The sequence below is a fragment of the Vicia villosa genome, linkage group LG6 (genome assembly GCF_029867415.1).
Source record: "Vicia villosa cultivar HV-30 ecotype Madison, WI linkage group LG6, Vvil1.0, whole genome shotgun sequence".
NCBI classification, from domain to species: Eukaryota; Viridiplantae; Streptophyta; class Magnoliopsida; order Fabales; family Fabaceae; genus Vicia; species Vicia villosa.
Window position 1 is genome coordinate 144,082,815 of NC_081185.1, and position 14,350 is coordinate 144,097,164.

The following is a 14,350-nucleotide window of genomic DNA, read 5'->3' on the forward strand; positions in this document are numbered from 1 at the left end:
ATGAGGTATGCTCTTGAGATTTTGAAGAAGTTCAAAATGGAGCATTGTAATGTTGAAATTACATGCAGAGCCAAGGTTGTAGCTGTCAAAGAATGAAGACGGGCAAGATATTAATCCAAGACCGAACTTAAGATTATGGGGAAGTGAGCATATTTAGTGTGGTACTTGTGCAATACAAGACCGAACATTGGCATTTAGCGTGGGCATAATGAACATATTTATGGGGAAGCCAAAGGCACCACACTTGGCAGGAGTCAAGAGAATTCTCAAATACGTTAAAGGTTTGATTGACTATGGAATTCTATTTTCCGCATCAGATAGAGGTAGAAACTACAAATTGCTCGATTATACCGACTCAAATTGGTGTGGAGATGAAGATGACAAAATATCTGTTGTTGGATACATCTTTATGTATGGAGAAACACCAATCTCTTGGTATTCTAAGAAGCAACTAGCTGTGGCGCTCTCTTCTTGCAAGGTCGGGTATATTGCATCGTCTATGTGTGCGTGTGAAGCTGTATGGTTGATGAATTTGATGAAGTTGTGCAACGAAGAGTATGAATTTGTGACTTTGATGATAGACAAAGTTTCCGCTGTAAACCTTGCTAAGAATCCCATTGCACATGGGAGAAGAAAACATATAGAGATGAGATTCCAATGCTTGAGAGATTTTGTAAGTAAAGGAAAATTGAAGTTGGGGCATTGCAAAAGTGAATACCTAGTGGCCGATTTGCTAATCAAAGGTGTAACTATTGATATGTTCAAGAGGTTGAAGAAACACATGAGTATGGAAGACTTGAAAGACTTGAAAGACTTGAATTAAGGTGGTGTGGTGAGAAAATAATAATTCAAGTGGTCATGTGGTTATTGATATTCAATAAGTGATTATTGATAGTTCGGTATGTGGTTATTGATAGTTTAATAAATGGCTACTTATAGTTCAATATGTAGTTACTATAGTTCTGTATATAGTTATTGATAGTTTAACATGTGGTTAATGCTAACTATGTATGTGGTTACTTATTAAAAATTAATTAGTTAGTAGTATGATTATATATAAAAGATGTAACACATGTTTGTAAAATTTGTATCCATTAATATATCATATTTTTCAACTTAATTCTCTCTAATTCTCTCCTTCTCTCCATTATTCACTATTATTTTTGTAATTAGGGCCTGCAACTAAAAGCAGAAGCTGCCTGCATCAAATCAGGAGCGGCCAGGACATTACCTCTTCCATATGTGTAAGAAGCTATGCGTAAATAGTGGAAAAGTTTAACGTTGAATAACGAAAATGAAAATTTCCCTTTTTATTTATTTGTATTTTTTTTCAAAACAATAGTTGAATTATTAACTCAAATAAAGAAGTGCAATAGTGCAACAATGAAAATTCACGATATTAAGAACTTTCAAGAGTGACTCAGCATTTAATTTCTTAAGATAATTTGTACAAATGTGTACCTATCAGTATCAATAACATGATAATAAGTCATTTATGGAGAAGTTGAAAGCAACGGCTTAATAGTCTTTATTCTTTAGGCTCACAATTCATGCTCATTGATGTCAGCAACAATGTCTTGCGGTTATTAGCCATTGAAACAAATTATATTCAACAGCTAGCTAGAATGCTACTTATCTGTACGAAATAACATGTCAAACAGAGAAAAATATTTTTGACTTTATAGATCGCTCAATTCATATGGAATTTGTATGGTTTGTGGGATCCGAATGTATAAAAATCCTTTAAGAAATTAAAAAATGCATTTCACACTTTTGATTGTAAGAAGATGTATAAATAATCTCAAATTTTGACATTTTTAGATTTTATTAGTTTTTTTTGAAAATTTTTTTATGGACCTTCCAACCTTCTTAGAAATCCGCGGTAAAATTTTAATCATTTTTTTTTAAAAAAGTTTATTTCGGAAGTACACTTCCGAAAACACCTTATTTTTAGGAAAAAAAATGTGTTTTCGAAAATGCACTTTCAAAAACACTTTTTTTTTTCTGAAAAAAGTGATTTCGGAGATACATTTCCAAAAACTTATTTCAGTATCCCCTTTACGCATAAACAACCCACTTCCTTTTCCAATCGTCTAGATTTTCCAGCAGCAGTTGGTCATCTTAAAAAATATACAACGCATTGGACAAGCTATAATGCTCAGTAGGATCTTGTATGCATGAAAAGGAGAACACTTTAGTCCAAGAGTCTTAGTAGACTAGGAGTTCTCTGAATAATAATAAAAAGTGATTCTATTTATATTTTGAGATGAAGAAATAAGTTTTGTTGAAATAGACTTGTTTTGTTTGTTTTGAAAGGTAGAGAGATTGTTGAGGAAGGCGATTTGATTTTCTGGAAAGGAAGCTTTTGTGGAAGCCATGGCCACGGAGGTTTTTGTTTCATGCGAGTGTGAAGAGGAAAATGCAGAGAGTATGGTGAGAGAGAGGAAGACGAGTTGAGTGCAAGAGAGGAGAGGTTTGTGTTTTGTTGTTGAGAAATAAAACTAGAGGGAGTACAGAGGTTGAAGACGTTTTGAGGGAGGAGATGCATATAGGTGATTTCGGAGATGCATCTTTGAAAACACATATTTGTGGTGTTTTCAGAGATGCATCTCCAAAATCTAGAAAAATCTAAAAAAAATAAAAATTCGAAGATGCATCTCCGAAGCAGGGTAATTTAAGGTTTTCAGCGCGGGTTATCCCACAGGGGTCTACAAAGAAGTTCAGGTACAAATTTTATTAGTATTTATTTAAATGTGGAAAGCACCTTCAAAAAATTGAAGTGGACAATTTATAACAGATTTTAGGATCTAAATGTGTAAAATCCAACAAATTTTAGTTCAGCGTTTTACAAAGGTAGATTATGAGATCTATGATATTTTAAAGGCTATTTTAAAAATTGAAAAACATTGTATACAGTTGAAATTTAAAATTCAAATTTGGACCAAAATTTAAAGAGTATATTACATTTTCAAATTGTAGGATGCACTTGTATAAATAACTTGAAAGTTTTTAATTAAAAAGATATTTTGAAAGTTTTTAATTAAAAAGATATTTTGAAAATTTTATCGCAAGGCACCCCATCTAAAATGTAGCATCTGTGGGTGGAAATAAGTTTGGCTGGCCTACAGAGGCCTATAGCCTAACCTATTTAAGATTAAGCCATATTAGTCTTATTTAACAAAAAGATCAGGCTTAGACTTTTTTAAAAGTCTATTTAATTAAATAAGTCAAACTTAGGTTATTAAAAATGTCTATGAAACCTTATAAGCCGACATATATATATATATATATATATATATATATATATATATATATATATATATATATATATATATATATATATATATATATATATATATATATATATATATATATATAGGCTAAATAGGTTGTCTTACATATAAATATATATTAGAAAATAGACTAAATAGACTGACTTATATATGCATAAATATTAAAATAAAGGCTAAAAGATCAGTCTATTAATGCATATATAGGTCAACCTTTAAGACTTCTTAAGTAATATAAATTAATTGAAAACTTTAATAAAAAAACAAGTTTTTAAATAGGTCAGACCAAAAAGAGCCTATAATAGGCCATAGATCAGGCTCAAGCCTTTCAAATTTATCGCAGGCCAGACTCATGTCTTCTAAAGTCTAGCCCAGACTAATATTTACATCCCTAGTAGTGTCCAAAGAGGAATAAAACGGTAAAAAATGGTTTTTATTTTTTGGGAACTTTTAAAAAGTTGAGCGAGTTTTTTTTTTCTTTTTTTCTTTTTTTGAATAAAAAATTCCCGTTAGGGATGGCAACGGGTGCCCGCGGGTGCGGGTTTTATACTACCCAAACCCGCACCCGAAATTACCACCCGAACCCGAACCCAAACCCAAAAGCTATTCGGGTGACAAAATAACATCCACGCCCACATCCGTTGGGTTCGGGTTTTTTCACCCAAACCCAAACCCGCAACAAAATACATAAAATATATTTTTCCTACAATTTTCTTACAAATTTCCACACAAAAAATTAATATTATATATATATATATATATAATATATATATATATATATATATATTATATTTTATATAATATATTTTTTAATATATATATATATATTATATTTTATATAATATATTTTTTAATATATATATATATTATATTTTATATAATATATTTTTTAATATATATATATATATATATATATATATATATATATATATTCGGGTGTGATTTTGGGTTTCGGGCGCGGGTTTTACACTACCCAAACCCGCACCCAAAATATCGGGTGGCACCCGAACCCAAACCCAAACCCAGTCAATTCGGGTTTTCACCCGTTGACTCGGGTTCGGGTGCGGGTGGACCCCGTGGGTTTGGGTCTGTTTGCCATCCCTAATTCCCGTTATTACAAACAAAAAACACTTATGGGCTTTTAAGTCCACGTTGATTATGAACAGGTTTTTGTCCTTTATGACTTTGTTTTGCTAGATAATGGGCTTGAGTATTTTGGGTCCTTCTAATGAGGGTAATGACCCATTGATCTATCCTTCTAGGGTTTTCTTATTATTAGTGATAATTTGGCCTAAATGTGTACGGTCTTCCTACTACGTTGTTTTCATCTCTTCCTCATACCCTATTCGTTTCACTATGTCGTTATCCATTTTTATCCTCCATTATGTCATTTTGCTAATGTGGTTCTTGCAGTCGGGGTAAATAAGGATGTTTTGAGCGTTCATAGTTTTTGCTAACGTGGCGACATTAAGAACCGCTTGAGCCGCTGCTATAGAATTGTCGTAACCTTTTTTATGCCAAGTAGTGTACCTAACGTTGTACCATCTTCATTTCCAAACCAAGCCCCAGTATTCCATTCCAATTCTTAGCTAGATTTGCATTGGTGTATATGTTAACCTTCCATTTCCCCCGGGTATTTTCTTCCTCTTGATTCTTGTTTGTGATGTTTTCTTTACTGATATGCTTCATATAGTTGTGGTTTTTATCCTTGCATATCTTGAAATTTTAGGCATTCAGAGCCATATCGTCGCTAAGGGTAGTCAGGGTTTTCTTCACAACGTTCTTTCTACCTTCTTCTTTTCCCCACATAATATCCTTTCTCCAATTCTTGATAATTATTATTCCTTTGCTTTTATTCCTTTGTTGACTTTGGGTTTTCTCCTTGCAGGCCTTAGTTATTTTAGCATGCAGCTCGTTGCCTTTGCTACTAGTAACTTCTTTCTCATTACCTTGCTTTTGGTACATGGGGTCCCTTATAACAATCTCTTTGGTATTGTGCATTTGTATGTGCAGATCTTACTATGACTTAAATCCAACTTTAATAATGTGAATGTCAAGAAATTTGATTTCAATAACAATGAAATATATGTTTGTAGTAATACTTTTAATTGGGTAACTTTATTTTATCCATGACTTTCATAACTTTAGTCAATATGATGAATGAAAGAAAAATTGAAGAGTATTATATTGAGTTGAGAAAATAATTTGTGAATTAAAGTTATTAAAATTATCAAAGTTATGTTTATGCAAATTTACTGAAACCTTATCCATGTTCCTTTTAATGAGCATATGAAAGAAGCGTTTTAAATATCAGTTTGGATTGACCACTATTATAAAATAGGGTTAATACTACTTTACCCCCCTGCCATATAAGCGAGATTCGGTTTGCCCCCCTCTAAAAAAAAACTTATTGGACAAACCTTGCAAAATAAAGATTCCATCAAATTTGACCCTGATCAGTTTTTTTGGCCAAGATTCTTAGAATCTGGCCTACGTGGCATTTTTGGTAGTGTTGACTGTACAGCACATTGCTTATGTGGCACAGTCAGCACTGCCACGTGGAATTTATTATTTTTTTAATTTTTTTTTTGAAAAATTTTTTATTAATTTTTTTTAATAAAAATTTAATATTTTTTTTATTAATTTTGTTGATTTTTTTTAATTTTTTTTTTTAAAAAAATAATTTTTTTTTACGTTTTTATTATATATAAATTATAAAAAATTGAAAAATTAAAAAAAATTTACGTTTTTACGTTTTTATTAATTTTTTTTTCCAAAATTGTTTTACTGTTTTTTTTATTATTTTTATTATATATAAATTCGCAGGTATTTTCAAATCCGTAGGTAAATCCACAGGTATTGTCAAATTCGCAGGTAAATCCGCATGTATTTTTAAAGGTAAATCCGCAGGTAATTTTAAATTCGTAGTTAAATCTGCAGGTATTGTCAAATCCGTAGGTATTTTTAAATTCGTAGGTAAATCCGCAGGTATTGTCAAATTCGTAGGTAAATCCGCAGGTATTGTCAAATTCGCAAGTAAATTCGCAGGTATTGTCAAATTCGTAGGTAAATCCGCAGGTAAATTCGCAGGTATTTTTAAAGGTAAATCCCCAGGTATTGTCAAATTCGTAGGTAAATCCGCATGTATTGTCAAATCCGTTAGTGAATCCGCAGGTATTTTTAAATCCGTACGTAAATCCGCAGGTACTGTCAAATATTTTTTAAAAACGTAAAAAAATATTAATTTTTTTTAAAAAAAAATATTAATATTTAAAAAAAATATATTAATTTTTAAAAAAAAATTAATTTAAAAAAAAAATAGTTTTTTTAAAAAAAAAAATTAAAAAAAATAAATAAATTCCACGTGGCAGTGCTGACTGTGCCACATTGCTTATGTGTTGTACAGTCAGCACTACCAAAAATGCCACGTAGGCAAGATTCTAAGAATCTTGGCCAATAAAACTTATCAGGGTCAATATTGATGGAATCTTTATTTTGCAAGGTTTGTCCAATAAGTTTTTTTTAGAGGGGGGTAAACCGAATCTCGCTTATATGGCAGGGGGGTAAAGTAGTATTAACCCTATAAAATATATCTATCATAGCATGTTATTACCTCGGCTATTCAATCAATTGAAGTAATAGTAGTTTTTAGGCGCCTGCATTTTTTATTTTATTAAAAGACATACCACTATGATTCATAATAATAACTGTGGTGATATGTTAAGACTTACTAGCTTCGAATCTCAGCACCAACACAAAAGAGTGTGTCTCTTAATTTCTATAGTTATATAGAAACTAAAAAACTTTTCACCATGGTTATATTTTTCAATCGTGATTATATATTCCCTAAAATTAATATGTTTCACTATGGTTTGTCTTTTTAATTGTGGTTAAATGTGTTTCTTTAAAATTAAAACATATCAGTTTTAGTTTATTTCCTTCATAACACAAGTGCCCTAGAAAAGAACAGGCGAAAGCGATAGCAAAACAAACGAAATCGAGTCCAAATTTCATCACCTTTATCATTTCTTGGAACGTCCAAACTTCAAGAATCATACGAAAAATCATTTCTTGGTCTCTTCCTCTTCTTTAATTTACACTTCATTCTCTATTTCATCACCCTTATCATTATTCATGACGCATTTTATTTTTTGGTGTTGTTAAATGTTTTATTTTTGTGAATGAAAATCGGTAATAAAACCATATTAGTATGTGGTGTGTGTATGAACCTCTAGTATGTTGATGAACATAGGTAGCTGCAAGCATAGATGGGTCATCATGAGGGGGAAACATTCACATTGGGTCAAACACTCACCTAAAGTTTAAATACTTGCCCAAACAAGTGAGAGAGACACCACATATTCACCAAAACCTTAAGGTGATATGTGTATGGGTCCTCTCACTTATAAAGTGTTTAAACTTCACTTTTCAAGAAATGTGAGACTTAGAACTCACACTTGTTTCTCATCACAAATCACACTTATTTCTCAATAATATCTCCCTAAAGTGTAAGTTCATCCACTATACTTCCCCTCAAGCAAAAATTCTTTCATACATGTGCTTGTACTACCGTTAACAGACACCTTTGCTCATCATAAGCACTTCAACGTGACACGTCGCCTGACCATCATGCCAGGGAAACTTTTGATACAAGGAGTCGGTCCCTTACTCGAACCATGCTCTGATACCATTAATGAGTCATCATGAGGGGAAATCATTCACATTTGTTCAAACACTCACCTAAAGGTCAAAGACTCACCCAAACAAGTGAAACAGACACCACATATTTATCCAAAATCTTAAGGTGATAGGTGTATGGGTCCTCTCACTTATAAATTTCTCAACCTTCACTTTTCCAGACAATGTGAGACTTATAACTCACACTTGTTCCTCATCACAACTCACAGTTATTTCTCAATAATATGGAAACCGAAAACCTTAATTGTCTATTTTGATGTAAATCATGAGTTATAATAATTAATGCCAAGATTTTGATTTTTGAAATTAGTATTGATTGAGAGTGCCAAATTAGTTTGGTTGCTAGCATATAACCAAATTAGTATGTATTTGGTGTAGCATTAGAGTGTCGTTCACATTAGGGTTGTTGTGAATGTTTGATATTGAGATTGTTTTTATGTTGTTGAGAACGTTATTATAAATTGTTGAAATTGATTAATATCGAGATTATTTTATTCTTATTATGTTGTTTTTTTTTCTTTCGCACCGGTTCCGACTTACATAGTAGATCGACTAATCAGGCTCGTGCTACGGAGACACGTGCACTGGCCAAGCATTGTTTCTGCTAGGAATCGAACTCGGTATTCCCCGAATGTCGTCCTTTGTAGAGACTCGTTTGCCACTCGAGACCAAGTGCTTGGTTTATTCTTATTATGTTGTTGTATTATCAAGCTTTTGATATAAACTTTAGAAGTTATTATGTATCATAATTGGATGAAAGTTGGTAGATTATGTCAAGTGTATGAGAAAGGAATTGTTGAGTTCCTTGAATACGCAAAATTAATCTTTCCAACAATAATGGTCTCTTCTATTTTCCTTGTGTTAATTGCGGGAATATCAAAAAAATTCAAAGAAAGAAATATTTCATCACCTATATTGTGATTAAATTTGTCAAAAATATACAATAGAATGTGGCATGGTGAAGTGGATAAAAATCTAAATTTGATGTCACAAAGACATGAAGATGATGAAGATATGGATGATCAACTAGAAGATATGATTTGTGATATTATAAAGAGTGTGTTTGGATTGACGGTGAACATAATTGATTCTAGTAGAATTGAGTTAGGTAGAATTGATTTTATACATAATTGAGTTTAGTAGAATTGATTTATATTTTGATAAAAGTGAGTTGAACAATAAATTCCAGTGCAAAAACCACCACAAATCAATTATGGAGGTAGAACCTACAAATTCTAACTTCAAGTAGAATCAATTTTAGAGACAAAATCAATTCTACTTTTGATAAAATAAACATCTCAAAATCACCCAGAATCAATTCTACACCTTTAGAATTGATTCTAGGTCTTCCAAAAGCCAATCCAAACATGCCAAGAATCTTATTTTAGGAAATCTCATAATTAAGATACTTTATACAGTGATAAGGATACACCTTATATAAAGGGTGCACAAATTTTACATGATTGTCTGCAGTGTTAAAATTGTTTAATCTGAAGGAAAAAGATGGGTGGACGGATAAAAGTTTCACATAATTTCTTGATTTGCTGAAATAAATGCTACCAGATGTTAACAATTTGTCGGATTAATCTTAGGTTGAGGAGACAGTTTTAGATACACATGCAGTCTGTAACAGAAGGGTTTTATGTGACTATATTTTCCACAATAAAGACACTTCCAAGGCTGGAGCTTGACTCTGGTCTGAGTTTCCTGCAATCTGGCAGGATGTTGTAACATTTGGTCAGACATTATGCTCTTATCCTTAATCTTTTATTCATCTCATTACTAAGTTCAAATTTTACAGTGGCCCAATCCTTCCATGTCTTTTATTCATCTTATTGTTGTGTTTTATTTATTTTTATTTTTATTGAATTAAGTACAATTTGTAAGTTGTTTGAAAAGTAGAGCGTCAAATAGATGAAATAAATTATATGAAAGTTATGAAATAAATTATATGAAACACATTATTTGAAAATATAATAGTAGAAAATATTCTGAAAAACATGATAACGAAGAATACACGGAAACATAATGTTGAGAAAAAAACGTTATAAATCAATCAATCGAATCAAACTGGTTAGTTTGCCTCGGGTCTATTTTCAAAAAACACTAAAAACCAAACCAAAGTGATGGAGTATAATAGATTTGAACATGTTTTTAACTAAAAATCGAACCAAATCAAATTAATTACATCCATGCACTCATCTATAAATCACATACTTTTTTTGCTTTGTAGTCGTAATCAAATATCTTGTTGATGTTGTAATTGTTATGTTCTTAGTCATATTAAACAATTATTTATCTATAATGAATATCTTTTTTAATTTTTTATAAAAAAAAATGTTTTTAATTTATTTATATAAAATAATGTTTGTGTAAGTTTTCTTCCATGAAAGGCTTTAATTTATCTTTCTTTTTGTGTAAGTTAACAAACAGCCAAAACTTATTCAAAGTGTTATATCCATGTACATAGTGGAGAATGGTTTATGCAAACAAACAAAAATGCATGACACTAAATCTTATACCCTAGTATTATTCAATGTTAAGACCCCAAGAAAATGTCACCTAGCTATTTAAATTCTAAATAAATTGTTGCAACATGCATGCTTGTAATCAATCAGAAACTTCCATGTCTTATTAAGCACGCGGTTGGTTTATAATTTATATAGTATGTACAGAAGATACAGTCTTATTTGAATGGAAGAAATTTTCTACTTAGAATTGCACACAAAAGTCAACTAAAGTCATTTCTTTCATAGAAAAAAAAATCTTCCAAAAGCATTATATCACGCTAGAGAAAATTAAAGCCTTAGATGGAGGAATTTTTATTAAAGTTTTTTTTTTCACCACCAACCCTCTAATCTGATTCGGAAATCAGTTCTGATTTCAGTTTTCTTTCGATCGCAATTGCAGAAATTACGAACCGTGATCCTCCTTATCAAGTCTCGCGCCAATTACCATTGAACCAATTAAATGTTAAAAAAAAAAAAAATTTAACCATGTTCTATATTACTCTCACCAAACACTCCCACGTGCAGCGTCTAACTCATTCAATTCAACATTCACAATATCTTAACAATATATTGAGGTTAGTCAAGTAACTTTTTGTCATTCGTGCATGGATTTCTTTTTTTAATAAAATTGAATATTATATCATTGGTTATCAATACGTGTTAATAAAAAGTAAAACAGATTATAGAAGAGTGATGAAAATGCATGCATGCGTTGAAAGTCTTTTATGAGTATATATATATAAAAAGAGAGGTAGAAGCTTAGTGCATACGTTTCATAATATTAGTTGATAGAAAGAAAGAAAGAAAGATAGAGAAAGAAAACATTAAGCTCTTGCGTTTCTCATGAACTGTGGAGTCGTGTTGGGTTTCTATTGTTGGGGTTGGGAATTCTTAACTGCTCTTCTTCTTTTCTCTTCTCTTCTCTTCTTCATCAATCTTAAATAATCTTCTTTAGTTAATTCTCTTCTATATATATATATTCTCATCTTCATCTTCTTATATATTCTTCTTTATAAACTAATTTTCTATTTACTAGAGAAATTTTTTAAGAGAAAAAAATGGAAGGAGGGTTATTGGAATATGGAAGAAAGTGCACTCCATCACCTTTCTTGTTGAAGACATACATGTTGGTGGAGGATCCGGGGACCGACGAGGTAATATCGTGGAACGACGATGGAACGGCGTTCGTGGTGTGGCAACCGGCGGAGTTTGCTCGTGATCTTCTTCCAACACTCTTCAAGCATAGCAATTTCTCTAGCTTTGTACGACAACTCAATACTTATGTACGTATACTATAAACATACATATACGTATAAATACTTGTCTTATTTTCTAGATATCCTAGTTTCTTTCTTGTCATTTTAGCTATCTGATAATTAAAATAAAAAAAAACATCAATTGATAAAGTTTTGTTTGGTGAGTAAAATCTTGTTGAGAAAAATTATAGGAAAAAAAAAAAAAAGCAATACTATTACACGTCAACGACATATAAAATTCAATGTTAGTGGGCGACATGTTTTAGAAACATGTTTTTTTAGTCTTTTACAAGCAAAAATTTGACTTAAGTTATGTGTGAACTAGTACCAAAATTAAATACTCCCTCCGTCCCATAATGAGTGATCCATTTAGAATAAAATGGTGTCCCAAAATGAATGACCCATTTCAATTTCCAATGGACTTTTTCCAATTTTACCTTCTAATTAATAAAAATTTCACCATTTTCAAGACATGATAAGGGTACTATAGTAAAAACTATATTTTCTCTCTTACTTTTATACCATTTTCTTAATCTGTGTGAAATGGTGTGCTGGGTCACTCATTATGGGACGGTGGGAGTATTTTTTTTTTGTTACACTTAATATTATTGTGAAATAAAATTCTTATTTTGTGGTATATTATGTATAGGGGTTTCGCAAAGTTGCAACAAGTAGATGGGAATTTTGCAATGAAAAATTCAAGAAAGGTGAAAGAGAGTTACTATATGAGATTCGGCGAAGAAAAGCTTGGAGCAACAAGCAACAACGTTCGGTTCAAAATCAAGATTCTGATGAAGATCAAAGGTCATCATCAACCTCTTCAACTTCTGGTTACACTAATCTTGTGGATGAAAACAAGCGACTCAAGAAGGAAAATGTGGTGTTGAATTCTGAGTTAACAAGCATGAAAAGGAAGTGTAAGGAGCTACTTGATTTGGTATCAGTTTATAATGAAAAACAGGAAGAGGAAAAAGGTAAAGATGATGATGAAAGGCCAATGTTGTTTGGAGTGAGATTGGATGTTCATCAAGGAGAGAGAAAGATGAAAAGGAATAGAGGTGAAATTAGTGAAAATGCAAGTATTTTGTTGTCGCAATCATGCAAATAGAAATATAAATAAATATGTTACAATAGAAAGCCTGAAAATATAGGTATATATTTGTATGTAGTTGCTGAAAATTAAAGTAATAATCAAATATTTAGAAGTCATATATATTATTTGGTTAATTAGATAGACTTGCAAGTTCTCTCTCCTTTGAATTCTCTCTTTCTTTTTTTATTGGAGAGAAGAGTAAGATTAAAAGAGATAGGGAAAAGGGAAAATGAAAGAGAGAACCCAAGTATTTTATACTCTCTGTGTTCCAAATTATAAGATAAATTTACTTTTTAGATTTATTGAATAATTACGTCTCCGAAGTCTTTGCCTACATGTTTCTTGAGCAAAAACGTTGTATCAAGTTTGTAGTTTTTTTCAATCTATTTAGACTATTTTTAATATATATGAAAATATAGGCCGACCTATAAGACTTCATAGAATTTTTAATAGCCTAAATCTGACCTATTTAATTGAATAGGATTTTAAAAAAGCTTAAGTCTGATTTTTTTATTAAATAGGTTTGACATGGTCTTAAATAGGCTGGGCTATAGGCCCCTATAGGTCGGTCTGGTCTATTCCCATCTCTACCCGCATGCCATGGCTGATGATGTTGTACCTGAAAGAACATAAGCCGAAAAACCAGAATTTCGAAGAACACTTAGGAACCATTCTTGTTGTGGCTGAGGAAGTCTGTGAATCTTTCTGGCATATTTCACAGATTTCAAACACTCACATTCCTTTTAAAAAATAATATAATTATCTCAGTCGAATTGAATTTGTGGTTAAAATATAAAAATAAGAACCGTTAAGAAATATACCTCTCCTGCCAAGACATGCGGAGAAACATGGTCTCCATAATATATCAATAATGATGTGTCAGTGGGCCCTCCTGGAAAAGGTCAGTAAGTAGAGGGAGATCATCACATGCAGCTGGAGCCTCCTCCTCCTAATGTACACTAGCATGGATGAAGACCTTTGTGATAGTCGGCTCCTAGAACCCGACGCTTCCCCATCATGAGGCTTAGGGAAGAATTCCCCCATAGCTTTGACTTGTTGATGTTGTAGAGCCCTCTCGTAGCGGACAAACGCAGTTATAGGGTTTCATGGGCGAGTCTCATCCTGTTGTTGTTTGCAGTCATTTTCCTGGAAAAAATAAGAAAATACATTAGTGCATCAGTAATGAAAGAATTTCGGAAATGTATCTCCAAACACCAGAAAAGATCCATTTCAGAGATACATCTCCAAAAAAAGCTTCGTTTTTTATTTCAATGGTAGAAACATCTTTGCACTTGCCCAAACTCATCCAAATAATATAAACATCTCATACACAATATCTATTTCAAATGCTAATACGATCTAATGCATTAAAATAACTTATTTGACATAATACATTAATCAAAACTCAAAATAAGGTAAATGAGAAACTTACTCAAAAATGTGTTGATGAAGATACAAAATATTGAATGTAGTAGGTAGAGTGAGCTGGGATTGACAAGATAG

General features: G+C 31.7%; 1 protein-coding gene across 1 annotated transcript; it reads left to right on the top strand.

Moving 5' to 3' along the window:
* Positions 1-11,264: 11,264 nt before the first annotated feature.
* LOC131612635 (heat stress transcription factor B-3) lies at positions 11,265-12,990 on the top strand. The gene is made up of 3 exons (XM_058884396.1): positions 11,265-11,378; positions 11,535-11,781; positions 12,404-12,990. Exons 2-3 carry the CDS (start codon positions 11,557-11,559, stop codon positions 12,860-12,862), a joined length of 684 nt encoding a protein of 227 aa, XP_058740379.1. The 5' UTR covers positions 11,265-11,378; positions 11,535-11,556; the 3' UTR covers positions 12,863-12,990.
* Positions 12,991-14,350: the final 1,360 nt, after the last annotated feature.